General features: G+C 40.9%; 1 protein-coding gene across 1 annotated transcript in view; it reads left to right on the top strand.

Annotated features, from left to right (window-relative positions):
- Window positions 1-26,711, top strand: part of DNAI1 (dynein axonemal intermediate chain 1) — a 2,249,827-nt gene that overhangs the window by 1,348,160 nt on the left and 874,956 nt on the right. Inside the window, exon 10 of the mRNA XM_044077834.1 lies at window positions 15,353-15,437. Coding sequence (XP_043933769.1) covers window positions 15,353-15,437 — 85 coding nt within the window. The remainder of the gene's footprint in view (window positions 1-15,352; window positions 15,438-26,711) is intronic.

Here is a 26,711-nt window from a genome sequence, read left to right as displayed (position 1 = left end):
ATGTTCTCCCCATATAAAAAGCTTCTCTATACACAATTCATGATTGTAAACAACTTATACCTTACCCCAGTTCACTTAAACAAATTTGATCCTAATCATTCCACCTTATGTTCTCACCCTCATGCTGATATTATACATATTCTGTGGTTTTGTAAATACGCACACAACATCTGGTGTTCACTTAAAGTCTGCTTAGAAAAAATGGGATACCATAAATCCACACTTTCCTGGGAAATGGCCCTTTTGCATATTACAAACACCCACTTGCCCAAAATCAAACTACATGCTCTAATTATTATTTGTCTCCAGATCAAATTTTATATAACTAAACATTGGCTGGATCGTACTAAACTTAGGTGGAAAGATTTTAAGGTAATAGCTATCCAGTACATTAGATCCCATAAACTGTTAGTAATTAACCCTCACAAGCGGGTATACTTTCAGAAATTGTGGGATTTCATCTTTTTACTCTTATCAGATGATTAGCAATCTCTCTGTACTAAATACTTACTTTATCCCCCTAATTCCCGTTAATAGGAAGGTATGAAAACTGCTGGTGAATTTATAGTATATCAAGTCTTATTTTTTTATCGGGTTTTCTTTATGGATATGATGCATCTGACTCTTGTGAAGTTTGGCACATTGTATATTCATTTAGTTGCATTTGAACCACCTGTATTTTCTCTGTGGGATCTTTGTATTACTCTTATTTCAAATGTTGTATATTTTCTTGTATATTTTGCTTGATTTCGATATGAATAAATAAAACTGTGTTTTAAAAAAAAAAGAAAACTATAACTCAAAGTGGAAAGGGCTGATGCTGAAATGGCGTGGAAGCTCAAGAAACAAGGAGAGACTGGGATTTTGGAAGCAGGCTTTTAAGGAGAATAACAATAATGATACAGAATATTATATCCATAAAGTAGCAGAAAGTATTCTAAGAACTAAACCAACACAGGAATGGAAAAAGGAGAGTCTGCTGATAGGGATGACTGCAATTAGGGATGCAGACAATAGGCAAGAGAGGACTGGAATTTATTTGAGAAAACTGGCAAAGGAACAGAGGTATTGGGAGCAAATAACTAGAGATGGAAAGATGATAGAATGAGAATATGCCAAGAATTTATTTAGACTGCAGGTTACAGATTGCTTTCCCTATCAAGGATTGATATCAGAGTATAGGTAAAGAGAAAGAAATAGGGGTGTCCTAAATGAAAGACCAGCACTGGTAGAGGTTTTAGTAGAATCTAGAACAGAACTTGCCATTAAAAAAGAAATAATTAGTAGAGCATATAAAATATTGCATGATCGCTATAAGAATCAATTAGAGGAGGTTAGAAAGGATTGAGAAGAGAGATTGGGTAAGCAATTCACAAAGAAACAATAGGAGGATGTATGTATGTCTCCCAAATATGCAACAAAATCTAGAAGATTTAGTATTTTTGCTTGGAAATGTCTACATAGATATTTTTATCCCTCAAGAGACACCAGAGAATTTTTCCTCAAATATATAGCAAATGTTAGAGGTGTGACAGTCTTTCCAAGGCTGATGTGGATAGGATGATGCAGAAATTCTTGTGGAATTCAGATACAGAGGGGGGCCCTTCCTGCTCTCCCTACTTCCAAGGTATGAATCATACTAGATCCGATGCCAGCAGCACTCATACTTTGGATCCATAGCTCTGGTAGCTCTGGCTGCTTCCCCTAACCATAATTCTCCTCCACCTAACAGTTCCTCAGATCAGGTTTTCCTACCTATACAGAACACTCAAGTTATATTAAATAAGCAAAAAGGACTGTAAAGGCAATAACACAGTTAAGCACTGTAAGAAGACAAAGTTTGGACAGGTCCATTACAGTCAATTGAGAGCCCCATAATAGTGACAGTTTGGATGGGGGATGGAGGGAGGGAATGTTGAGATGGACAGAAAAAGACAACATGGATCTAACATTATGACAAGTACATAACTTTCATTTCTGATGTTGTCTTTTCTGTCCATCTCAGCTAATGGGACAGAGTTCCCAGCTACCACAAACCCTGGGGGTGAGTGTCTTATGGTGGGAAACAAAGCCCTAGATCTAGACTGCAGGTCGAGCATGTAACAAGAAATAAAGGTGTGAACTGTAGATCAAATAGCTGCAGCACAGATATCATCTATAAGGACTCTAGAAAAGAAAGCAGAAGAAGTTGCTACTGCTCTATTTGAATGTGATTTAGGTTTGTTAGATAGTGGTCCACTGGCTTCACAGACTAACTTGATGCAACTGGACGGCCACCTGGACAATGTGATTTTGGAGACATTAGTACCTAGTTTAGGTTTAGAATAGGAAACAAAACATTGGTCAGATTTCCTGATGTCCTTAGTACAATGTAAATAGAAACATAATGGATGATGAACATTCAAAACATTCAAAAAATGGAGGTATATGCATTCTTGTTTGAGAAGCTGAGGAAAAACACAAGAAGATGATTCAAGGCAGTCCCAGAAGCAGCCTTGGGAAGGAAGTTCAAATTCCTTCAGAGTGACATTCTGTCCTAATTTAAGGCCAAATATGGTGGTTTACAGGACAAGACTTGCAGTTATGAAATCCTCCTTGACAAGTTAGTAGTCATCAAGAAGAGAGTTTTCCATGAGAGGAATTTCAAGTCCATGGTAGCTTTAGGTTCAAGGGAGGGGGGTTAGTCAAGGCCTGGAGTACAATAGTAATATTCCAAGGTGGAACAGGATACCTTAGAGGAGCCTGCAGGAAAAAAAAGTACACATCAAAAAGGGCTTAGAAAGTTTCATAGATGCAATAGGCATCTGGCTTTTACCAACATGAAATTTTGAGATAACCGACAATTGAACTTTAATCATGGAGAAGTCTAGATCCTGCATGAAAAAAGATCTGGAAGAAAATCTAGAATTGATGGTATGGAAGTAGAAAAAGAACCTAGACCATTATCTAAGGCATGGATGAAGAATCTCTTCCACTTCCTTCTAGAAACTTTCCTGGTGGAAGGCTTCTGAGATGAAGATAAGATGCATATAACACTGGATGAAAGCCTGGAACGTCTGGACCTCATTGGAAATGGAGAAACCAAGCAGTAATTCTTAAAGGAATTGATGTCCAGGTGAGTCTTGCTATATGGTTGAGAGATCAGATCTGGAAGGGAGTCTAGCACCCAGGGAGGGTACACTAGATGAAGGGAACCATATTTGTCAAGTGAGAAGAATAACCTTTGTCTTGCACCAAGCTGATATCTGCAGAAATGTGGTTATAAGAGGAGTTGAAAGGTAAGTGTACAGGAGATCTAGGGCTTCCCTCGTGGATTGCCCTTCTTGGAGAATTAGGGCAAGGTAGCTGCTGCATTTGGTGTTGAATGGGGTTACAAACAGGTCACAGCAAGGCTGGACTCAGTGACTGAAGTTCAAGGAAACCACTGTCTAATTGATGGACCACTTATGTGGCAGAGGGATTGATTTGCTCAACTTGCCCACTAATACACTGGATTTTCTTGGGATATACCTTGCAGTCAGAAAGCATTGAGAAGCATTGCCCACTGCTAGGCCCTCCTGGCATCCCAACATAAAGGAAGAGACAGGTTCCTGTCTATTTGTTGATGTACCACACCACTGACATTCTGCTTGTCTGTATGGACCGCAATCACACTTATTGGGAGGAGGCCCTAGAAGACCTACAGTACTAGGGGGATGGCCCTCATCTCCAATATATTAATGTGAGGATTGGCATCTGTTGAAGACCATGTGCCTTTGAAGTCTTCCCATCAATATGCCCTACCACCACCACCCCAGAAGGGATGCCTACCTTGTCACGGTGGCTCCCTGGAGAGGGAGAATGAAAAGACAACCTAAAGAAACCAGAGGAGAATTTAGTCACCACTGAGTATGTTGTCTGTAAATCCCTATGAGTCTGACTGGAAAATGCATGGGATAGTGTAGAATGGACCACTGTAGTGAGACAGTCCACTGTAAAACTCTCATGTGGTCTCTAGCATGAGGAACAAGGGAGATGGATTCTGCCATAGAACCCAAAAGATGTAAGATGGATCTCGCTGTGGGATTTTGTTCATATTGGACAAGGGAAGCTTGTTCATGCAGAGTGACTAACCCTGACACTGAATGTTTGGCTGTCTGCAAGGTGATGACCAGGTGGCATCCTGTAGTTTGGACTGGTGTTAGTCTGGACTTTTCTGGATTGATTGTGATTCCTAGGTGAGAGCACAATTGGAGCAAGGAATCCCTGGCTTGGAACAGCAGATCCCTCATGGCAGTGGTTATGCACCAGTCATCTAGGTAAGGAAACACCCGGAATTCCTGTGGCCTCAGATGTGCTGCTACCAATGTCATATAATTTGTGAACACACAGGGGGCTGTGGCACGTCTGAAGGGCAGTGCTCTGAAATGAAAGTGACTGGCTCCCAGCTGAAAGTGAAGGAACATCCTGGACTGCCTTGCTGTTTTGATGTGTTAGTAGACATCCTGAAGTCCACCAAGTACATCCAGTCTCCTGTCCTCAGAAGAGGTAATCTGGACTGAACCATGATAATTCAGAAAATTGTCTGTTTCACAAGCTGTTTGAGTGATTGATGTCCAGAATGGGCTTGGTGTCCCCAGTTTTCTTCAGACTCCCAAAAAATCTTTGAGTAGACACCGGACTCTTGCTGGTCTGGTGGGACCTGATGCGTGACTTGTTTGTCTAGCAGCTTTGCAATTTCTTGGGCTGTTGCCTTCCTCTGTGGGGGTGGGACATCTGGAAGGCTTTTCTGTTACAGTTTTTTTTTTGATAAAGAAAAGGAATGCTATTGTCTTTGCATGTGCAAATCAAAAGTGATGACTGACTAAGTGTGAGGGTGCAAAGATAATTGCCCCCAACTGCGGCATTCACACAAACTTTCAGGAGCGCTGGAAGGATTTGTCAGTGAATGACCTCAAAATTCATTAGTTCTGTGGGTCAACTCTGCCTATAGGGCAACATCCATTGTTGTTCCCTTTGCCTCTGAGTGTTTTTTTGTTTCTAGGAGTGTTCTGTGCAAAACCTGAGACTTACAGAACCATAGTAACTTTCCACCCTTTTGATTGCGAGAAAAGGATCTTTGCAGCATTGAGAAGTGGATGCTGGTGGCAGACAGGGTTTTACCATCTTGTGCATTCCTGGTTCATAACTTCACAGGTGTATACTAGGCTAACAACCACTAGGGCCCATATGCGATTAGCTGTGCAACCCAAATGTAACTCAAATTTGATTTATGTATGTGGTGATTTACTGACTGCCTCTGTCCATCAGAGACATAGGGCCAGACCAGGGGTGAATTTCCGATTAATATCCATTGGTCCAAGTTGCATGGCAAACTTCCCAAAAAGTACTGTAATACTTTGACACCAAAATTTTTTCTGTATTAGACCTTCCTGAAGGGTGTTCTCATCTTGGGGGAATTCAGTAATTGCTCCCAGTTTCTGATCATCTGCAAACATGGTTAGCCAACGGCCTTTGACATTAACTTTGACCTCCGAGAAGTACATACCAAAGAGAAGCGGGCCCAGCACTGACCACTGAGAGACTCCACTGACGACCAGTGTGTAGAGTTGGTGGCCTCACTGATCCTAACCTCTTGGGTCTTATCCATGAACCAGCTAGTTCTCCAGCATGCTATAAAGGGGTTTATGCATAATTCCATAAGTTTGTTGACAAATGCCCAAGTGGGGTATTGTATCAAATGGTTTAGCCAGACTTATGTAGGAAAGCCAAACTGGGATGGATCCATTGTTTGGAGATTTTCTATGTCCTTGTTGATAATTTCCATGCTAATTATTTCTGTGGCTTTGAAAATAAGACTAGTCAGTCTAATAGGTTTGAAGTTTTCAGGATCTGGTGAAGATCTTCCCTTATGAAAGAGGATGACCATTGCAGTGCTCCATTCTCATGGCTCAAAGCCTGATTTAAGGATATAGTTAAATAGTGACTCCAGGGGTCCTGTTAAGTCATATTTTACTGTGTTTAGGAGGCATCCCTGGATGTTATCAGGGTCCATTGAAGGTGTGTTATTGGCCTTAGCAAGTGCAGCCAGTACACGCACCCCAGTTATGGTTGGAGGGGTTATGTTTCAGAGTATTTGGAACTGAATTTTTCTGCTACCAGGTTTGCTATATCACCAGGCTCTGTGAATGTGGCACCATTTTCCAGCAGTTCAGCATATTGCCCTTGAGATTTCTGACATAGCTGAAGAAGGCCTTATGGTTATCTTTCATATGGGGGGCTATCATAATCTCAAAGTTGGCTTTGTTTGACCTAATCAGCCCTCTTAGTTACTTATTTAGTTTGATGAGAGAGTTTTTATCTTTATGGGATTTACCATTCCTGATTTTTGCCATAGTTTTTTTTTCCTTTTGTAGTATATCATGTTTAGTTTGGGATGCCATCAGGGTGGTTTCTTTCTGGGGTAGTTCTGGGCTTACATCCATTAGACACAGCAGCCTCTGTGTAGCCATTGACATGGTTGTACAGAATTTCTGAGAGCAATTCAGTGTAGGCTGCTATGTTCCCAGGGTTTGGAGGGGTATTGAATTTTGACAAACCATCACTTAATGAAAGGTAGTTTGCCTTGTAACAGTTCCTAACTATTACAGGTTTTACTGAAGTTACAGAGTTGATTTTGATTTTGAAGGAGACAGCTTTATAGCCAGACCTTACCAGGAGGATGAGACACTGGGGGAGTGCAGCATTCCCATGTATTTGTGAATATGAGATCAAGTATGTTGGAGCTTCTAGTGGGAGTTTTCACTATTTGTTCAAGGGTGTTTGCATCTACAAAGTCCAGGAATCTCTGTGACTGTAGATTTGAGACTGTGTAGGATTCCCAGTCTACAAAGAGGTAGTTAAAGTCCCCCATAAGTAGGGTGTTGGGTTGGATGGTAAGTGTCTCCATTAGGTTCAAATATGCGTTGTGAGCCTCTTGGGACATAGAGGGTGACCTATAGCTGGCTAAGATATAGTACAGGATTTTGTCTGTGGTGACCTTCATGTGGAGGAATACTAGCTCGTCATCCTGTCTGACCACAGTAAAGGTATGCTTGTTATTGATGTATATCGAGACACCCAACCTTTAGCCCTTATCTGTGCAGCTACAGATCCAAAGGTGTAGAAGGCACTGAAACCTCAAGAGGGCTTGGAGAGACTGTAGTTTTTTTTCAGGCTGCTGGCATTGAGCAGTAACACCTTGAGGTTTAGTTGGGGTGATTTTGCTATGACAGTGGGTTTGTCAATTTGGCATTGCCTAAAAAAGGCACTATGGAGGTGGGTAAAGTTTTTGCCAGTATTCAAAACCTAGAGGGAAAAGGTACAGATCATCCTTGACAAAGCAACATGGTCTGTTAGCCATTTCCTCACAAGCTGATAAATACTGGATCTCCTTAGAATGACAACAGAAAGATTAGCCAATTATTAAAATCAATCATCTTTTGGTCATATTGTGGCAACATCCTCAATGATGGTAGTATGCTGATCAATGCTAAGATCATACCAGCCTGAGACACGTAGTCTGTGATTTCCATAATATCTTTCTTCATATAGTCCAGGGAGGCATGTCTCAGGTCATTTAAATCTTTGTGGGCTTCGATGGAATCTTACTTGTACCTGTAGTATAATGACATTAGTGCTTGCATGATTTGGTGGATCTTGGCTCCAGATAAGTAGCTAACTGTTTTCTTCTCTTTGTTTCAGCATGGTTAAAGGAGTATCAGTAAGTCTTGTGATGGAGGCCTGTATGATGAGAGTCCTGGGAAGTGTGTTTGCTTGCTTTAGGTTCATAGGTGTTTACTAGGCTGATGACCACAAGGGCATTTTTAAGCTTAGCCATGCATCCCAAATCTCTGACAAGTTCTACTACCCTTGATAAGTATAAGCATGGGCCTGGGAGATGAACCATTTACAGATTACCTGTGTCCATTAGAGACATAGGTGCCAAACCAGGGATGAATTTCCGGTTTACCATCCAATTGTCCAAGTTGCACTTGAATTGGTTTAGGGAGGAACTCTGCATCACATGGATGGGGAGCCTGTTCCATAGACGGGGTAGTCTCTAGGATACATACATATCTCTCCAGCAGATCCTATTTATATCACAGGCAAGGTTTAAGTCTTTAGAACGGGTAATTCTAGTGCTGTTTGTTTTGTGGATATGCAGGAGGTCCATCGGAGTGGGGTCTAACAATGCCCTGTATTCCAGGCATAGAGCTCCCCTCAAAAGCCTGAAGGAGACAGAATACAGGGATAGAGCCTTGAGGCTGTCTGCATAGGACATATTGCTTACACCCTGTATTCTTTTAGTGAGGAACCTCTATGGATGTCCCAATTGTTGGATATGCCTGGTTAGGTACATACCAAAGGGGGCATTGTACTCAATGATAGGTCTGATGAATGCCGAATACAGTGGAACAATGACTTCATTGGACTTAGATGCTATACCTGTGTTTATAAGTTGAGCAACATAGAATGATTTCCTCACCACTGTAGACACGTGATGATCAAAGGCCAGATTACTATCTGTGTGTGTCCCTAAGCCACTGACTAATGGGTCAGCTCTAAGGGGTGTACTGTCAGTATGATAGTTACCAGGGATGGCTGTCTTCCCAAAGGATACTATTATGCATTTCTTGGCATTTAGTTTTAGTCCATGGCTCTAACACCAGTTGTTTGTCTGTGTCAACCTCTCCTGTAGAACATGTGTGTCAGTGTGAGATTCAGTGACAGCTCCTAATTTGCAATCATCTGCAAATTTAGTCAGCCAGAGACCACTGACATTGGCCTTGACTTCTGAGAAGTAAATGCCAAAAAGGAGCCGTCCAAGGACTGATCCCTGAGGGACTCCATTTGTGACTGGCCTCTTTATAGAGGTGGACTCCTCAATTCTAACTTCCTGGGTCTTTAGAGGTTTGTATTTGGGGCTCCATTGTGTATGACTGTATGTGTGGTGTTAGGTGCTGTTTTTTTCTGAGTGCCTTTGGGTTTGCTGTGGCATACCTTTGACAATGGACATTCTAGGTGATATTTCTTGTTTAGAAAGATTGCTTTTAAGTGCCTCAGCATATTTGGTCTATATGTGTGCTGTGTGCTATGTGAGATGCGCCTTGTGTCTGTGGTTTCGACAGTCTTATGTGTGCTTGTATGCAAGAGCTTAGACTCTGGTATCATTGTGTGAATCCACCTCTTGCATACTTTGTTTCTCTTCTTAATTTCTCCAAGTCTTTTAATACCATGATGGGAATGGACTCCATTCCTAAGTCAAAGTATTATTAAAGATCATGAAATTAGTATTGTTTCATTCTTTGATGTTAGCCAAAAGTGTTCTTCACAGCACCCGCAATGTGTCCAGTAATAACTCCTGCAATTCGTAAGGAGTTACATGTATCTGTAACATTTCTAAATTGTAAATTCTTTTTATGACCCATTGCTCCTACTACTATTGGAACTCTCTGGGTACCCTTCTTCTACATTGCCTTCGTTTTTGCCTGCAAATCCTGGTACTTTATTACTTTGTGTCTGTACGTAAGACACTATAGTCACTGGGTGTAGTAATTTCATTGATTAATGCTACTTTTGTCTTCTTTTCATGGACTACTATATATGTTTTTTTACATCTATTTTATTTTTTGAACTGTTGGTAATGGGTGATCCCATGTGATATAAACTTCATAATTTTTCTATAATACTTTGTGGCTCAGATTTCCAGTGTTTTTCAGCGACATCAGCATTATAATTGTGCACAATCCCCAATGCAACAGTCTTGCCAAAGTTACTATGGCTTTCAGTATACAGTCCTTCTGCCATTAGTATATCACAACCAGCAAGTATGACTGTTTCCAATTCTATTTTACAAAACCTACATTTGTCTGTTTTTCCCACATGTTCAATGGACTTTGTAAACCAACATGTATGTAGTCCACTATCTTGGGCTGCCAATGTTAACATTTCGTCTTTTGGTTTAAATTCACCTCTCCTTAACCATTCCTGCATTCGATCCTGATCAACATGAGGTTGTTCCAAGAGTTTTCGGTACTTGCAATTATATTTATGCATTTTCCACATTTCTTGCCTTCTCATCTGATCCTTTACCTTATATTCTTTCGGTTTTTTTTTGTTTTTTTTTGGCACATTCATTTGATGCCTGATTTTTATCTACTTTTGGTTTGATTTCCATTCCAGCTTGACACTGATATGCTTCTGCTAAACTAGGCAGGGAAGACACCTTAGACTTACTTTCCTCATGTTTTAAAACTTTCAGTACTTTTGGGTCTTGTGAGGTCAGCAGATATGTATGCAGTCTTATGACTGCATCTATACATGTAATCAATTTTGAGGAGGCCCATACGTCCTTCAGAACGGGGAATATATAGTCTTCGTATACACTGATTTTTATAAATCATTTGTTTTCCTGTCCAACAAATCCAATACCTTTTGAGGCAGTCAGTCACTCCAAAATTGTAAGTTAGGACAGGAAGAGGAAATTGGTTTATAACTTTGTTCCTAGATGTTAGTGATGTTTTCAGTATTATTTTTAGACTTCTAAAATATTCCTAAGTGTTATTCACATTTGTTCATGTTTTATTGTTGCTCATTCATCAGTTCCCAAATATTTATACACTCTTGATTGCTCATGTTCTTTTATATCACATTCCTGTCCCAGGCTGATGTTTTCTTGGTGCTGCAGCTTTCCTGCTATAAAGGTTGCTTTGCACATTTATCAAGACCAAATATCACCATGTCTGTTTCTTTAAGGAGTAAGTAGTTGTCACTAAACATGAAAGAACCTGATGTGCAGTTGTATATGAGAGTTTAGCCTCTAGTGTCATTGTGTAAGTACATCTCTCAAAGACTCTGTCGGTTTAACGATTTAGTGGTTGTCAGTAAATGAGAGAATTGCTACATTTCTCAAGATGCCCACATCCACCAAGCTGGCTGCAGAGAAGTTAGAAAACTGTGTATTCATGCTGTTTAGTCCTTTGATTGGTGAGCTAAAGGGGGTAGTGTATTGGAGTTAAAAGGCTGCTTAAGGGTGCTTTGTTAGTCCAGACTAAGAAGAGTGATTTATTGGTGCAGATTATGCTATAGTACTAAATTCTACTAACTTTAATGTTCACACAGTACTAAGGGTGCTTTATTGGGGCTGATTATGCTTAACAGTAATAAATTATACTAACTTTAATGTTTACATGGTACTGAATTCTATTGAATCTGTAGTTATTGCTACTCATGCCCAACTGTTCTAAGCTTGCAGCATGCAAGGTATTTGCTCTTTATTTACTTCTTTACAGGGTATAGTTTTATGGACTGTTCTGTATGGAAAATTTGCTTTCTATGATTAAGCTGTGGAAAACAATGGGTGGGAAGAGTACTTAAATAACTTATACAACAGACAATAGCAATGGAAGAGGGTGAGGGAGGAACTTTGGAAATCAGATTACCATAAGGGGTGGAGGCCAGAGGCACAGCCTTATAAAACCACAACAAAGGGTGTGAGGGTTGGGAAAACCTTCAAGGACTAAGCAGGCTAGCTAGATAGGGAGCCAATCAAACAGAGCTCTTTCAGAAAGTTTAGTTTAATATCTCATTGTGTGGTGGGGCAAACATAGAACTGGTAAACAGAAAGGCACAAGAATGTAACTTTAAGCAGTTATATGATAAACCGAATATACAACTGTAGGATCAAAACTGGAATATCAACAACTGTAAAAGCAGTGAAGCACAAATCCTGGAGAAGAAAACACAGAACTCTCACTACTGAATTCTACTACAGTTTAAAGCACCAGACTATGTAGAAATTTACCAGTAATAGTGTTTTTGGAAAAAAAATGCATAAATAAATGATTTGTTAAGGCTCAAATCTTGCGGTGGACTGTGTATATTCACCCTTGAGCAAAAGTAGGATGGACCTGTCAAAAGGGGTATTTAAAAAAGACATTTTAAAGTTTTCCACAAAACCACAGAGATGAACCTTTGAAATCTTGTTAAGTGTGCAAGGTAATTCAGCATATGTAAGGAGGCAAATTTCAATGAAGCATAAATTTGCTTTCCAAATCTGTCCAGAGCCCGAGACTTCTTGTCTAGGGGGTGGACATATATATAGACTTTCTGCACTAAGTTCTTTCTTCATGGCTGCTGTTACCATTGTGAAATCTACTGCATGCCTCTTGCAACAGTGTGGCCTATCTCAGGGTGAAAGCAGAAGCATGTTGAGCTTGTGAAGAATGGGCTCCACCATGTCCATCTCCGTCCATGCTTGCTGGGACACTAAGTTAATCAGTTTGCCCACCGGGAGGGGGGCATCATGGAAGTAGATGGGCCAACTCCAAAGTCCTTGAGAAACACAGATTCATCTTGGGAAGGCATATTAGTGGACCTGCCCCTCCCTTTGCCTAAGTTATTCCAGGATGTCCCCAAAGGAGGCATTTTCAAAGGGGGCCTTTTGGGAATCTCCCCTTGATTCATATCAGTGTCATCAGTGAGAGACTCCTGAATGGAGTCCAAAAACCTCCTTTCATATAAATGCTTTCTGTGCTTTTCTATTGGGGGGGGGCAGTCTAGGGAAAAATCAGAAGCCAAAGGGGAGCTCATCCTACAAGTTCTGTTAATGCATGGTGGATCTGGATGTCCCGAAGGAATAGGATGATGTGGGACTGGCACTGCAGATGCAAGAGAGTATCGGGATGGATACAAGTAAAGGCGAGTCACCTCTTCTATTGAAAGGGAGGGAGTTTTCTTAAATGCCTCAAAGGCCAGTTCTGATGCTGACGATGGTCCCTTAGTAGTTTTTTTCAGATTTGAGGCTCTGGATTAGAGATCCTCATGAGACAATGTGGATCAGCTCTGAAGGGACCCCAGAGCCAGGTTATTAAGCTCCCAAGTGCTGAGGGGAAGCGTCAAATCTGACGATCTTGGATTTGATCCCTACTCCCTCACTCTGATGTTGATCTGTTAGCTTCAGTACATCCTAAGATCTGACACCGTTGAAGTTAAGTGGGTGAGGGACACTGTTGGAGTCATAGACGTCCAGTATACCAGCTCTGACAAATAGTCCCACAACAAGTGCTTGGATTCAATACTACCTGATCTTAAGGTCAGATTAGGAAAGGAGAAGGCAAATAGGTAGTGGAAGCGCCTAGTACTGGTACCCCAGAAATGAGGGAGTAGGAAGGAACACCATCTCGATCTGAGTCCTCAAGAATTTCCACATCATCCTATCCATGTCAGCTTTGGAGAAGCTGCTCAATGACCGCATGGAACTGAAATACTGTCATAGGCAGCCTGGAGGATATATGACATGGTCGCTCTGATGAAAGGGTATGAAATCAGAGCCAAGGGGTAGTTTGCTCTGAAGAAATCCAAGCCTCTACTAGCAAGGGAGGAGTCTAAAAACAGATCAAGAAAGGATCTGGCCCCACTGGGGAGGAAGATATCTAATCCAAATGTTTTGAAAGTCTAGGAGCCAGACCCATGGCCCCTGCTGGATCCAGTTATTTCTTCCTGGACCTCTTAATAACTTATTCAATCCTTTCCTCTCCCCCCTCTTTATCCTTCTGCCTCTTTCTCTCTCTCTCCTTTTCTTTTGATTTGTCTCTGTTCAAGTTGTCTGGGGGTCTTTCTGTTGTTTTTTTTTTTTTTTTTTTTATATATGGCAGAGCGAGAGGAAGCCAATTCTCCTGGAGAGGCAGAAAGAAGACTGCCAATTGGAATTGGGATCAGTGGTCCCATAGGGTCAGCAGCCCAAATGAGGTACACACATTACAGTCTTCCCAATAGTTGAGATGGATGGAAGAAGACAGTATGGATCTAGTGTTATGGCAAGAAATAACTTTCATTTTCCTTCAAACTCAGACAAAATAAATAGTAAGTAAACATGATTTTCTACAATACTGTTGCCTTCAAATGCAAAGAAGTCAATAAAAGGAGGCTGAAATGTACATCAAGGTTGTTTAGGTTTTAAACCGTGGGAAGCTCCGTCAACCTTTTGACTTTTATTATGCTTGATGACCAGGAGCCTACTTCTGCCACTGATAATTCCTCAAAGTTTTGGCTAGAAACATTCACAATGTTGAAACGTCTTTCACGTTGAGTTCTTTGTCCTTTAATCGACTTTATATTTTTTTGCTATCTTTTCTCTTCTTTTATTGTCTGCCTCATATTATATCATCTTAACTTCTCTTTCTGTGTCCTTTTTCTGTGATAAAAGTAAAGTCACTGAGGAGTTTGCATCAGTGACAAGAGATTGATTGGACACCATTTCCTTACTGTCTTCAAAATCAGTGTCATCCTTGATGTATATTTACTAGTGAAATATTATTGCTTAATCCCTTAGCAGGACTTATGCCATAATGAACTTTGTCAAGTTATTTTGTAAGACAGTAGATTATGATGTTTGGGTAATTTTTATTTATTATATAACTACTTTAGTGTAATCTATTTTAAGTGTTTGTGTGTCCTATGATGCACAACACAATTCCTTTATAGCAGGACATTGATTATAGTTTGCAATTAAACAGAATGCATGTTGTCTGTCTGAACACAGTAAAGGCACTGCTTTGGTACATTTAACTTTATCTTTAACATGAAAGCAAAATACAACCAAAGCCAGCAGTAAGGGTTCTTGTCCACAGTTCTGAATATCATTTCTAGCATTTGTATGTAACTGTAAATTTGTTGAATGACAAGCACTCGTAATTACTATGTAGTATATGAAGAGAGCTGATTATGCTGAAAATGGTAAAAAATGACCTTTTTATGCATATTTCAGAGCTGTTATGCTCTTATCTTGCATGAAAGCATGAGCACATCTAGTACAGAATGGTGTCTTGAAACTGTTACAGCATTAAAAGCTGTGAAATATTTTACACTGCTGCAAAAAAAGCAGACTTGACGCATTTAACAACTTTTAGATCTGAATGTCAGCAGGGCACACTGCTTACAGACACTATCCTTTTGGCAGAGTTTTATGGCTTTCAAAGCCGTAAAACTCTTCATGCTGCTATTTTTTTTGTTCCTTTGTAGTTAGTAGTTTGTCAAAAGAGCTGAAGTTCCATGCAATGCAAAGAATTATGATTAGGTTTCTTCAGTCATAACTACTTGTTATGTGTTCTTTTCATGAATATCACAATTCACCTCTTGAGCTTCACTTCACTCTGCTGCCAATGTGAATTTCTTGATATCTATGTCTCAAAACATGTAACAAGTTGAGAAAACCCAGTCATAATATTCTTTAACTTGTTATAAAAATTCCAGAGACGAATTGTATAACTATGCATAATATTTTAGAGGTTGAGTTCATTACAAATCACTGTCTTATGTTACTTTATTGCAGAGTGATGATATCACAAAAGTTACAAAACCAGCTAAAATAGTAGAAAGAATGGTTAATCAGAACACTTTTGATGATGTTGCACAAGGTAAGCCATAACTTACATTGTGTTTGTATTTATCTGCGTATACATAGTCATACTTTTAGATTAAAACATTTATTGAGTATGTTTTTTTTCCAATGCTGTATGCATGTTATGTCTTTAAGACTGCAGTGTACTTCCACTTCTGAAAGTGATGAACTGTTTAGTAAAGTTATATACTCCAGGAGTGATCTGATTAACTTTTTCTAACTGTATTACCAGATGCCAAATAGATTGGTTAATTTTCTTTGGGTTCTTGGTTCAGTTTAGAATTGCCTGGTACCAATACTTTTCTGTTTTTCAAGCTCATTTATGGCTTACCAGTTCATAAAATGTTACTGTTTCCAAATTTGGTTTAGCCAAGAAGGAATGTAATAACTTCCAAGTGAAGGACTGGTGCTTTGGGCTTTAAATCTTGTTTGCCAATGATGTCTTACATGGCAGATGTTTGTATTTATGAGTCTCGGGAGATCTCTTTGTGTAGAAGATGGTGAGTCTAAAGAGCATCAATGAGAACAGACATGCTGCATTTCCACTAGTTCTTATTACTTGTCTTGTTATATAAGGAGGTGCACTTTCCTTTACAAGATAACAGAACTGGAAATGCCATTCCAAGCACTTTTCCACAGCATGGTGCTTGTTTTCTCAGCAGTATGATAAAGGATCACTAGTTTAAGCTCAAAACATTCTTCTGGTTTCCATAAGGTTTTTTCTTGTATTTAGAAAGGACTCTTGTTGCAGTACTCCTGCATATGTTAAAGGAGACTTCCTACACCAGAGTCTTGTAACAATAACTTTTGATGTGATGAGAAGAAATGAAGATGATGCAAGAAATGGTGTTTTTACATGGAGCATGCACAAAATGATGCAGAGGACCTGCAGCACAAGACTGATGTTGTTCTCGTTTAGGCCTTCAGCTGCTAAAAATCTGGCCAAACTTTGACTGCCATTACAGAGTAGAAACCTAGATGTTATGAATGCTGTTTTTAGCCTGTCTTAATTAGGTACAATAACAAATCCACCGTGTTGCACATGAATATGCCAAGTGAATACTCTTGTACCTCCCTTTCAGAAAAGTGATTCTTATCTGGCAGTGGGTCACACATGATGGTGTCACTCTTTCTGGAATTCACATCTTGAGAAAGTGGATTTCCTGTCAGATTCTGGATCTTAAAGTCTCTTCTGTAACTGATGATACAGATGTCTTGCCCAGTCAGGGTTTTTATGAATGGAGTGCAACATGTTTCAGAGAGAGTGTACAACAGGTTCAGAGTTTGCCACTTGAGAGAATGAGATTTCTCCCTGTTCTTCTTCATCAAACAGGATGAGGGTGAGGAGAGATATTTGTTGACTTACTCTTCCTGTCATAGCTGGGAAATTCCTGTAGACCTGTACACCATCCTGGAATTATCTTTGATTCCTCATGCTGGTTCAAAATAATGAGGAAAAAAGGCTCGTCTTTTTCACCTCTTGTTGGGTATAAAAACATGTGGGTTTAGACTTTCAGATCCCTGGCTGTACAGAAGACCTTCCTAGTTGTAGCCAAGGAAGTTCCCCATGGTTGGATTTCAGACCAGTACATCAGGGCCCAGCTTCTGCTGTAGACCCTCTCATCCCACTGAATATCCCAGGTGCATTTTCAGGGGTGACTGAATATGTTCTGCATGCATGAATGTATTATTTTGAGAAGAAAAAGAGGTATCCTTTGGTATCCCCATTTATTCCCATTCAGTTGTCCTGCCTTACCTCTACCTGTGTGATGTGGGTTGCAGTTATTCTATGGCCAGGGTATTTGAGTCTATTGTTTTTGCCCAACATGACCTTGTGGAGGGTAGAACTGCAATCCAAAATTGGCTGAAAAATAAACTTAAACGCAAAACTTAACTAGATGTAAATATTTTGTGAACACTAAAAGCTATTAAAACTGTAAACATATCAATGTTATCTGTAAGAATTCTTTGCAGTGACAATAGTCAGTGCATTCATAGTTTTTTTTCCATAAATACTGTAATATATTATAATACACAGAAATCCCAAATTATATTTTTTCTGAACTTTCACAAACATATTTTAATATATTTAAAACTATACAAACTTGACATCTATTGTTAGAACACTTGTTAATCATACACAAGCTTTCACATGATCACAAGGATTTCCTCTATAAGTGTATGTTTGTGGAAATATTTACAGAAATGTGAAAACTATGTTTAATTGTATAATTAGCAATACAAATAATACTGGATATCTCTCAAGATGTGCAACTTACAGTGCAAATATTAGGCAAATTTTTCGGCAACATCTAAAATTTCACCTAATGTCATGCAACAGTTTGTAAGCCACTTATTTTTTGAAGTATTAAGTACATATGAAAATGTTGCTTATTTTTATAATTACTAGCAAACAGCTAGCAATATTTCCAGTATAGTGTGATATAAACCAGCATTTTCAATGAATTGTTTCACACCATACACCTCAGTAAAATGAAGGTCTCTCAGTTATGAAAGTATGAACATAAATATGAAAATAAGAATAATAAATGACAAACCAGGATTCATTTCTCCACTGCAGGACATGCTCGACTAACAGTCTTAGTGTCATGCTGTTAACATCTCCTTGCCGTTTCTAAAACTAGTTGGTAAGTCACTTAGTTAAAGAACCCAGGCCCAAAAAAGTTATAGACACCATAAGATGGTATGGGCGTGAACTGAAAGTATACAAAAAAGGTGTTTTAGGCTTGAGTGAGTTGAAGTGGCTTGGCATCAACTCACTTTCTAAAGAACTTTTCACCTCTTTGGAGCATGAAGTTTGTGATTAACAAACTCAGCCATGGAATCCACTGAAACAGTGGCTTTGCAGTTCCTCTCTGTCCTCAAGCTATTGGAGCTTCAGGACCTTACCTTTAGGGAACTATATCTGGTCTCTTATGAGGACTGTGTGTCCTCGGGACAAAAATCACACTTCCTCCTAAAAGTTTTTCAGAATTACCATTAAACAATTAATTCATGTCCTTGTTTTCCCCCCAGGAGGAGAAACTAGGGAAAAAAAATCTTTGCCACATTGGGCATGCAACACCTGCTAAAATTTACCTAAAAAAGAGTTTAGGAAGAAAGAACAGCTATTAGTCTTCTTTACTTGATGAAGAGAAAAGCTAACATTTGCTAAATAAAGCCTTTCCAGCTGGATTGTCAACTGCATAATCTCTTGCTTCCAGAGTAGCCTAACCAGTTGAAATATTGCTGCCAAAGACAAGTGTAGCAGGAGTTCAGCTGATTCCAGTGCATACTTTTCAGATGCGTCCATTGTGGACATGCAACACCTGCTAAAATTTACCTAAAAAAGAGTTTAGGAAGAAAGAACAGCTATTAGTCTTCTTTACTTGATGAAGAGAAAAGCTAACATTTGCTAAGTAAAGCCTTTCCAGCTGGATTGTCAACTGCATAATCTCTTGCTTCCAGAGTAGCCTAACCAGTTGAAATATTGCTGCCAAAGACAAGTGTAGCAGGAGTTCAGCTGATTCCAGTGCATGCTTTTCAGATGCGTCCATTGTGGACATTTTGACATGGCCATTTATTCTTTGATTTAGATCTTCACAAGCCAGTGCATTTCTTTGTGCCAGTCCCAAGCCTAGATAAATGGGGAGGGTTGCGTCAGGAAGGGCATCCGGCATAAAATTTTATGGGTTGGGAGGGTGGCCTAATGGTTAAGGTGTTTGCCTTGCAAGAACAAGGTGCAGAGTTTGAGTCTCACAAGGGATAATTGGCTAGGCTTAAAATGGCTCGCAAGGGTAGTTAGCTTAGTACTAACCTATGAACCTATGAGCCAAATCATACATGCAGACAACAGTACAGAAATACATACCGGATTGGTTGAAGCCCGGGTTAACAACGACCGCCACCAGTACTGTTGGCCAACAGGGTGCTGGCGGAAATTGGGCTACTGTTGGCCAAAGGAGGAGAAGAAGGGGAAGGCATGCCCGAAGGCAGGTAAAGGCTAGGACTGTGATAGTGAGGGTCGGAACTTTGAATGTTGGCAGTATGACTGGTATAGGGAGAGAGCTAGCTGATATGATGGACTGAAGGAAGGTTGGTATATTGTGTGTGCAAGAGACCAGATGGAAGAGGAGCAAGGCTAGGTGTATCGGAGGCAGTTTCAAATTGTTTTATCATGGTGTGGATGGGAGGAGAAATGGCGTAGGCACTGTCCTGAAGGAACAGTATGCTAAGAGTATTTTGGAGGTGAAAAGAGTGTCGGATAGAGTGATGTTTATGAAGCTGGAAATTGATGGTGTAATGATGAATGTTGTTAGTGCATATGCTCCACAAGTTGGGTGTGCGATGGATGAGAAAGAAAAATTTTGGAGTGAGTTGGATGAAGTGGTGATGACTGTACCCAAGGGTGAGAGACTGGTGATTGGAGCAGATTTCAATGGGCATGTTGGCGAAGGGAACAGAGTGGATGAGGAAGTGATGGGTAGGTATGGTGTTAAGCAAAGGAATGCAAAAGGTCAGATGGTAGTGGATTTTGCGAAAAGGATGGACATGGCTGTGATGAATACATATTTTAACAAGAGGGAGGAGCATAGGGTGACATACAAGAGTGGAGGAAAATTCACACAGGTGGATTACATCTTGTGTAGAAGGGCCAGTCTGAAGGAGATTGGAGACTGTAATGTGGTGGCAGGGGAAAGTGTAGTTAGGCAGCATAGGATGGTGGTTTGAAGGATGACATTGGTGATCAAGAAGAGGAGGATGAGTGTGAGGGCAGCACCAAGGATCAAATGGTGGAAATTGAAAAAGGGTAATTGTGAGGTGATATTCAGGGAAGAGTTAAGACAGGCACTGGGTGACAGTGAAGAGTTGCCGAATAGCTGGGTAACTACAGCAGAACTAGTAAGAGACATGGCTAGAAAGGTGCTTGGTATGACATAGGGAAAGAGGAAGGAGGACAAGGAGACCTGGTGGTGGAATGAAGAAGTACAGGAGAGTATACAGAGAAAGAGGTTGGCGAAGAAGAAGTGGGATTGTCAAAGAGATGAAGAAAGTAGACAAGAGTATAAGGAGATGAGGTGCATGGCAAAGAGAGAGGTGGCGAAGGCTAAGGATAAAATGTATGAAGAGTTGTATAAAAGGTTGGACACTAAGGAGGGAGAAAAGGACCTGTACCGATTGGCTAGACAGAGGGACCGAGCTAGTAAAGATGTGCAGCAGGTAAGGGTGATAAAGGATAATGAGGGAAACGTACTCACAAGCGAGGAGTGTGTGTTGAGCAGATGGAAAGAGTACTTTGAGGGGTTGATGAATGAAGAGAATGAGAGGGAGAGAAGGTTGGATGATGTGTGGATAGTAAATCATGAAGTGCAGTGGATTAGCAAGGAGAAAGTAAGGATAGCTATGAAGAGGATGAAGAACAGAAAGGCTGTTGGCCCAGATGACATACCTGTGGAAGCATGGAGGTGTTTAGGTGAAATGGCAGTGGAGTTTTTAACTAGATTGTTTAATGAAATCTTGGAAAGTGAGAGGATGCCTGAGGAGTGGAGAAAAAGTGTTTTGGTACCAATTTTTAAGAATAAGGGTGATATGCAGAGCTGTAGTAACTACAGAGGGATTAAACTGATCAGTCACAGCATGAAGTTATGGGAAAGAGTAGTGGAAGCTAGGTTAAGAAGGGAGGTGATGATTAGTGATCAGCAGTATGGTTTCATGCCAGGAAAGAGCACTACAGATGCAATGTTTGCTCTGAGAGTGTTGATGGAGAAGTACAGAGAAGGTCAGAAGGAGTTGCATTGTGTCTTTGTGGATTTAGAGAAAGCATATGACAGGGTGCCTAGAGAGGAGTTGTGGTATTGTATGAGGAAGTCGGGAGTGTCAGTGAAGTATGTAAGAGTGGTACAGGATATGTACGAGGGTAGTGTGACAGTGGTGAGGTTTGCGGTGGGAGTGACGGATGTGTTTAAGGTGGAGGTGGAATTGCATCAAGGATCAGCTCTGAGCCCTTTCTTATTTGCAGTGGTGATGGACAGGTTGACAGACGAGATCAGACAGGAGTCCCCGTGGACTATGATATTTGCAGATGACATTGTGATCGGTAGTGAGAGTAGGGAACAAGTGGAGGAGACCTTGGAGAGGTGGAGATATGCTCTAGAGAGAAGAGGAATGAAGGTCAGCAGGACTAAGACAGAATATATTTGTGAGAATGAAAGGGAGGATAGAGGAATGGTGAGGATGCAGGGAGTAGTGGTGGCGAAGGTGGATGAGTTTAACTACTTGGGATCAACAGTTCAGAGTAATGGTGAGTGTGGAAGAGAGGTGAAGAAGAGAGTACAGGCAGGATGGAGTGGGTGGAGAAGAGTGTCAGGAGTGATTTGTGACAGACGAGTACCAGTAAGAGTGAAAGGGAAGGTCTACAAGAGGGTAGTGAGACCAGCTATGTTATATGGGTTGGAGACAGTAGCATGGACAAAAAGGCAGGAGTCAGAGCTTGACATGGCAGAGTTGAAGATGTTAAGATTTGCACTGGGTGTGACGAGGATGGACAGGATTAGGAATAAGTATATTAGAGGGTCAGCCCAGGTTGAAAGGTTTGGAGACAAAGCCAGAGAGGCAAGATTACGTTGGTTTGGACATGTGCTGAGGAGGGATGCAGATTATATTGGGAAAAAGATGCTAAGGATGAAGCTGCCAGGTAACAGGAAAAGAGGAAGGCCTAAGATAAGGTTTATGGATGTGGTGAGAGAGGACATGCAGGTGGTTGGTGTGACAGAGCAAGATGCAGAGCACAGGAAGAAATGGAAACAGTTGATCTGCTGTGGCGACCCTTAACGGGAGCAGCCGAAAGAACAAGAGGAAGACTAAACACTAAGGCTCGGAACATGATGTTAGGAGTTTGAACACTGGCACTATGGTGTTTTAAAATTCTGCCTTTTGAGACTTCACTTCCTTGCTGTCCACCAACTCCTGCCCCATGGGTGTTTCACTGCTTGGAATTCTTTACAAATATTTACCACAGCGGAGGGTTCCAGGTGTTAGTAGCATAATTATTTGAGTTATAAAGGACGTTTCTTAGTGTATTATAAATCCCATTCTTCCTCCCCCTATTGTTAGAGTTCCCTGTTAAGTATGACAAGTACATACATTCTTATAACAGGACAGATTCCAAATATTCAGTGTTTTTCTTGATTTGCAGGAAGTATGCTTGACCTGTTATTAGGGATAAACTAACAAGTTCAGAGACTCTGTAGTGTAATGTATGCTCCAGTATAGGTTGTTTGTGCTTCTGAATATGAGTGCCCCAGGGAAAATAGCCAAACTGGAGGGGAAGGGAGAATAATCTCAACTATATATTTAGTTAAGAGATAACCCTTGTGGATCCACTGATGTATAGATTTGCTGCTCGCTGGCACTAGTTTAGACACAATTCTCAAACATATTTGAAGAATTGGCTCACAAGATAAAAAGTTCTGAAAAGTCTGACAGTTGCATTATAAGAGATGAAGTTAATTTTTACTGCATTACTTGAAAGACCATTTTACAACGGGTGTTTAATTATGTTGGTAGGTGACATCATTGATAATGAGCTAAAATTTGATCAAAACATTAACCAAGCCATAAAGAAAACACACCAGAAACTAGGATGTCTTTCCATATCAATGTTGCAGTATTCCGTATGTAAGGGATCTCCTGCCAAGGACAGTCCAACATCCGGCCAGTATACCAATGCCTTTACAGGCATCATACGTCACACATATGCTCCTTGTCCAAAGCATAGGGAATAAAGGTGACATATGGAAGCATACACCTCAGAACTTCTTTGCTGCCCATCTGAATGCTCTTCTTCTGGGCTGCTTACAAACCATTTTCAGATAAGTGCCCCACTGGGGTTATTTCTTCTCTTTTATTTTAGTGTTGTTGGTTTACATGTCATCCAGAAAGGGAAAATGTCATTGTGGGAGGCAGAGCCCCTATAAAGATTGTCACAAACAGTGTCTGTTCTGTTTGTGTGCTTCTCACAACTATGCACAGTGTTCCATTTGCCAGTCATTTGTCCCTAAGACCCTATGTAGTTGTCTCTCCTCATTGTCTATTTACCTAGAAAACCAGCATCTAAAGTTGTTGCCACAAGGTACTACAGTAGAGTCTTCCCATCCCAAGGGTCAGCCACCGGCCAAGAAAAAGGCCAAAAAATTCAGGTCTGATTCAGCTGCTGTCTTGCCTCCCCCCAGACATCTCTGTTGAGGTTGGTGAAACCCAGAAGATCGTAAGGTTGTTGCTTCAGATTCTTCTGCTGTGATCCCATCCGAGGCCGTCATGGATCCGACTTCTCGCATATCCTCAGAGGCTTTTCAGATGTTTGCTCTAAACATTGAGGGGGGGCATTGGCTGATTATATCTGAAGGACTGAGAGTGCTTCCACTATGCTGGTTGACTATCATCAAGGGTCTGACCCTCGTATGGTTTTTCATGTGAACATTCCAGAAAAGAAGAATAAACAAAAAAAAAACATATTTCTCCTTCTGTTAAAGATCCCCAACATGAATGGCAGGATTTTACTCAAGGGTTGTTCAGTGCTTTAATGGCTTTTAAACCTTCTCAAGGAGTCTCTTTGCCTTTCCCCTCGCTGGTCCTCTACTCCTCTTAAGAGATCTAGGGAGCAACAGTTTTCTAATGAGGATCGGATTCTGGGGAAGAGTCCTTGGCATACTCTTGTCATATCCTTTCTCCTTTGGATTATTAGTCTGAGGAAGAAGAATCTTGCCAGTCCAAATTCTCCTTTAGAAGAGCTCTCCTTTGGGGATTTCATATATGATGGAATTTTTCAAGTGGGATTGTTCTCAGGTTTGATATTCAGAAGAGGCAATTTAAACTCCTCCAGATGGAGTCTCTCAAACCCTTTCCTGTTCCTCCAGTTCTGGCTGCCCTCCTGGATACCTTTTCAGCAGCCTCTGTAGCCCTTGCTTTTCAGCATCCAGCTCTCCAGAAATCTGAAAGATTTTATAAGGTGCCCGATGATTGTAAATTTCTGTATAAATGTCCTTTTGTGGTGTCTCTTTCTTCTGACAACCCCTCTAAGCCATTGCCTTCTACTAAGCTACTTCCTTCAGACAAGAACAGTAGGGCCATGGAACAACTAGGTTAGAAAGGTTTATACTGCTGCTGCCATGGCTTTTAGGGCTATCAGTTACCAGACTGACATGACTAGGTGTGTTTTAGCCCTTCTTTCTCAAGCTTCTCAGGTAGTTTCTAACCTTCCTGACTCTGTAGAAAGATTTTGGCGCTTTCCTTGTTGGTTTCTACCTCTCAAGAAACTTAACCACTCCATTAGTTGTAGTTATGATGCAGCTGATGCTTCTTCTAGGGCTGCTGCATTTGGTTCTGTTCTGTTCTGAGGGATTACTTTTATATAATCTTCAGGCTTTGTCTGATGACATTAAGGCCAAATTATTGGATGCTTCTCTTGATAAATCTTTTTGGCTGTGATGCTGCTGAAATTTTAAAATCCCTCCAGGATAAGGGAAGGCCTTACAGGAGATTAAACATATTTTTGTTTCACCTATCCCTATGTTTCAGAGGAATTATCCTTCCAAACCTGCTTTTGTTCATATACAGCCTCTCCCTCCACCCTAAGGTAAAAAGGGTTCTAGGAATGTACCTCCAGCTAAGTCTACCCGGCCCCTATTTCTCAGAAACCTCCTTTTCTGGACAAGCTAGGCTCCATCTGACATTTTGCTTCCCTTTTCCAACGGCTGAGTTCCCTTGTCCCTTCACCTGTCATTGTCCCTTCCAAATTGGTTAAAGGTCACACAAGACTCTTAGGTTCTGTCCATCATCTGCCAGGGCTATATCATAGTGTGGAAATCTCTTCCTCCCTTTATGAACATCTGTCAACCTCCTCAGGAACAGTTTCCTTTCTTTCCAGAGGTGATTCATGCTGTTTTGGCCCAGGGCACCATTCAAGTTGTGCCCTCTGCCCAGGAAGGGAGGGAATTTTATTCCAGAATGTTTATGGTCCCCAGGAAGGAAGACACCTGGAGACCAATTCTGGATCTTTCTCAGCTGAACACCTTTCTAAAGGGTCCCCTCTTTTTTGGATGTTGCCCTTCAGTCTTTGTTTCCCCTACTTCTTCCCCAGGCATTTCTTGTATCAATGGATCTCAGTGAGGAAGCCTACCTGTACACACCTCTATTCATCCCCTTTTCAGAATTTTTTTTCATGTCTCTGTTTCTTCCTTGCATTTTCAGTTTCTGCTTTGCCATCTATCTTCTCTACTGCCCAAGGGTATTCACTAAATAGGGGTTGGGAGGGTGGCCTAATGGTTAAGGTGTTTGCCTTGCAAACACAAAGTACAGGGTTTGAGTCTCACAAGGGATAATTGGCTAGGTTTTAAAAAATGACTCGCAAGGGCAGTTACCCTACTACTAATCTATGAACCTATAAACCTAAATACCTCTGTCCTGTCATTACCTTTTGCAGGTTGAGAGGGGGTTCAGATCTTTCCTTATTTAGATAACTCATTCATTCAGGCTTCAATCCCAGAGGTTCTACTTGAGGACCTTCAGTTTACTGTTTCCCTGCTGCATAGCCTGGGGTTCACCATAAACTTTCAAAAATCACTCCTGGATCCTTCTCGGTATCATGTTTTTCTCAGTTGCAGGATCCAGACCATTTCCATGCTTGCATCTCTATCTTCCCCCAAGGCTTTCTCTCTTATTTCTTTTTTACAGTCACAGGCAGGGATTTTCTCAGGGACCTCGGGTTTATGGCTTACACCATTCCTATGATGCCTCTGACCAGGCTCCATGTGAGAAAACTCCAGTGGTGCTTCATTACTGTAGCTTCAACACTGCCATCTACTGAATTTCCTGGTTCTCTTCCTTCCTAGTCTCAAGCTCATCAAGGAGATGAGATCTCTCCTTCTAGATCTTCAGGCCTTAAATACATGTTTCATCCTGGGACCCTGAAAGTCTTTACAGACAATACCACAGTGATGTAGTATGCTAGCAAACAAGGGGGACACAGTCCTACCTTCTTTGCAGACTCACTCTTCAGGTCTGGGATTTAGCTGTCCAGTATCAAGTGACTCTTCAGGCTGTCTACATTCCTTCAGAGCAAAATATAGTGGCAGACTCTTTGAGAGGGTCGAGCACACAGGCTCACAAATGGATGCTTCACATAGATGTGTTTCTGGACATTGCCCATTGATGAGTTATTCCTCAGCTAGATCTTTCTACCTCCCCGCTGAACAGACAACTTCCTCTCTTCTGTTCCAGAGTCACAAGTCCT

The sequence above is a fragment of the Protopterus annectens genome, chromosome 1.part1, assembly GCF_019279795.1.
Source record: "Protopterus annectens isolate FY-2018-M chromosome 1.part1, PAN1.0, whole genome shotgun sequence".
Classification (NCBI taxonomy): Eukaryota; Metazoa; Chordata; order Ceratodontiformes; family Protopteridae; genus Protopterus; species Protopterus annectens.
This window is presented reverse-complemented; position numbering and strand designations above follow the sequence as displayed.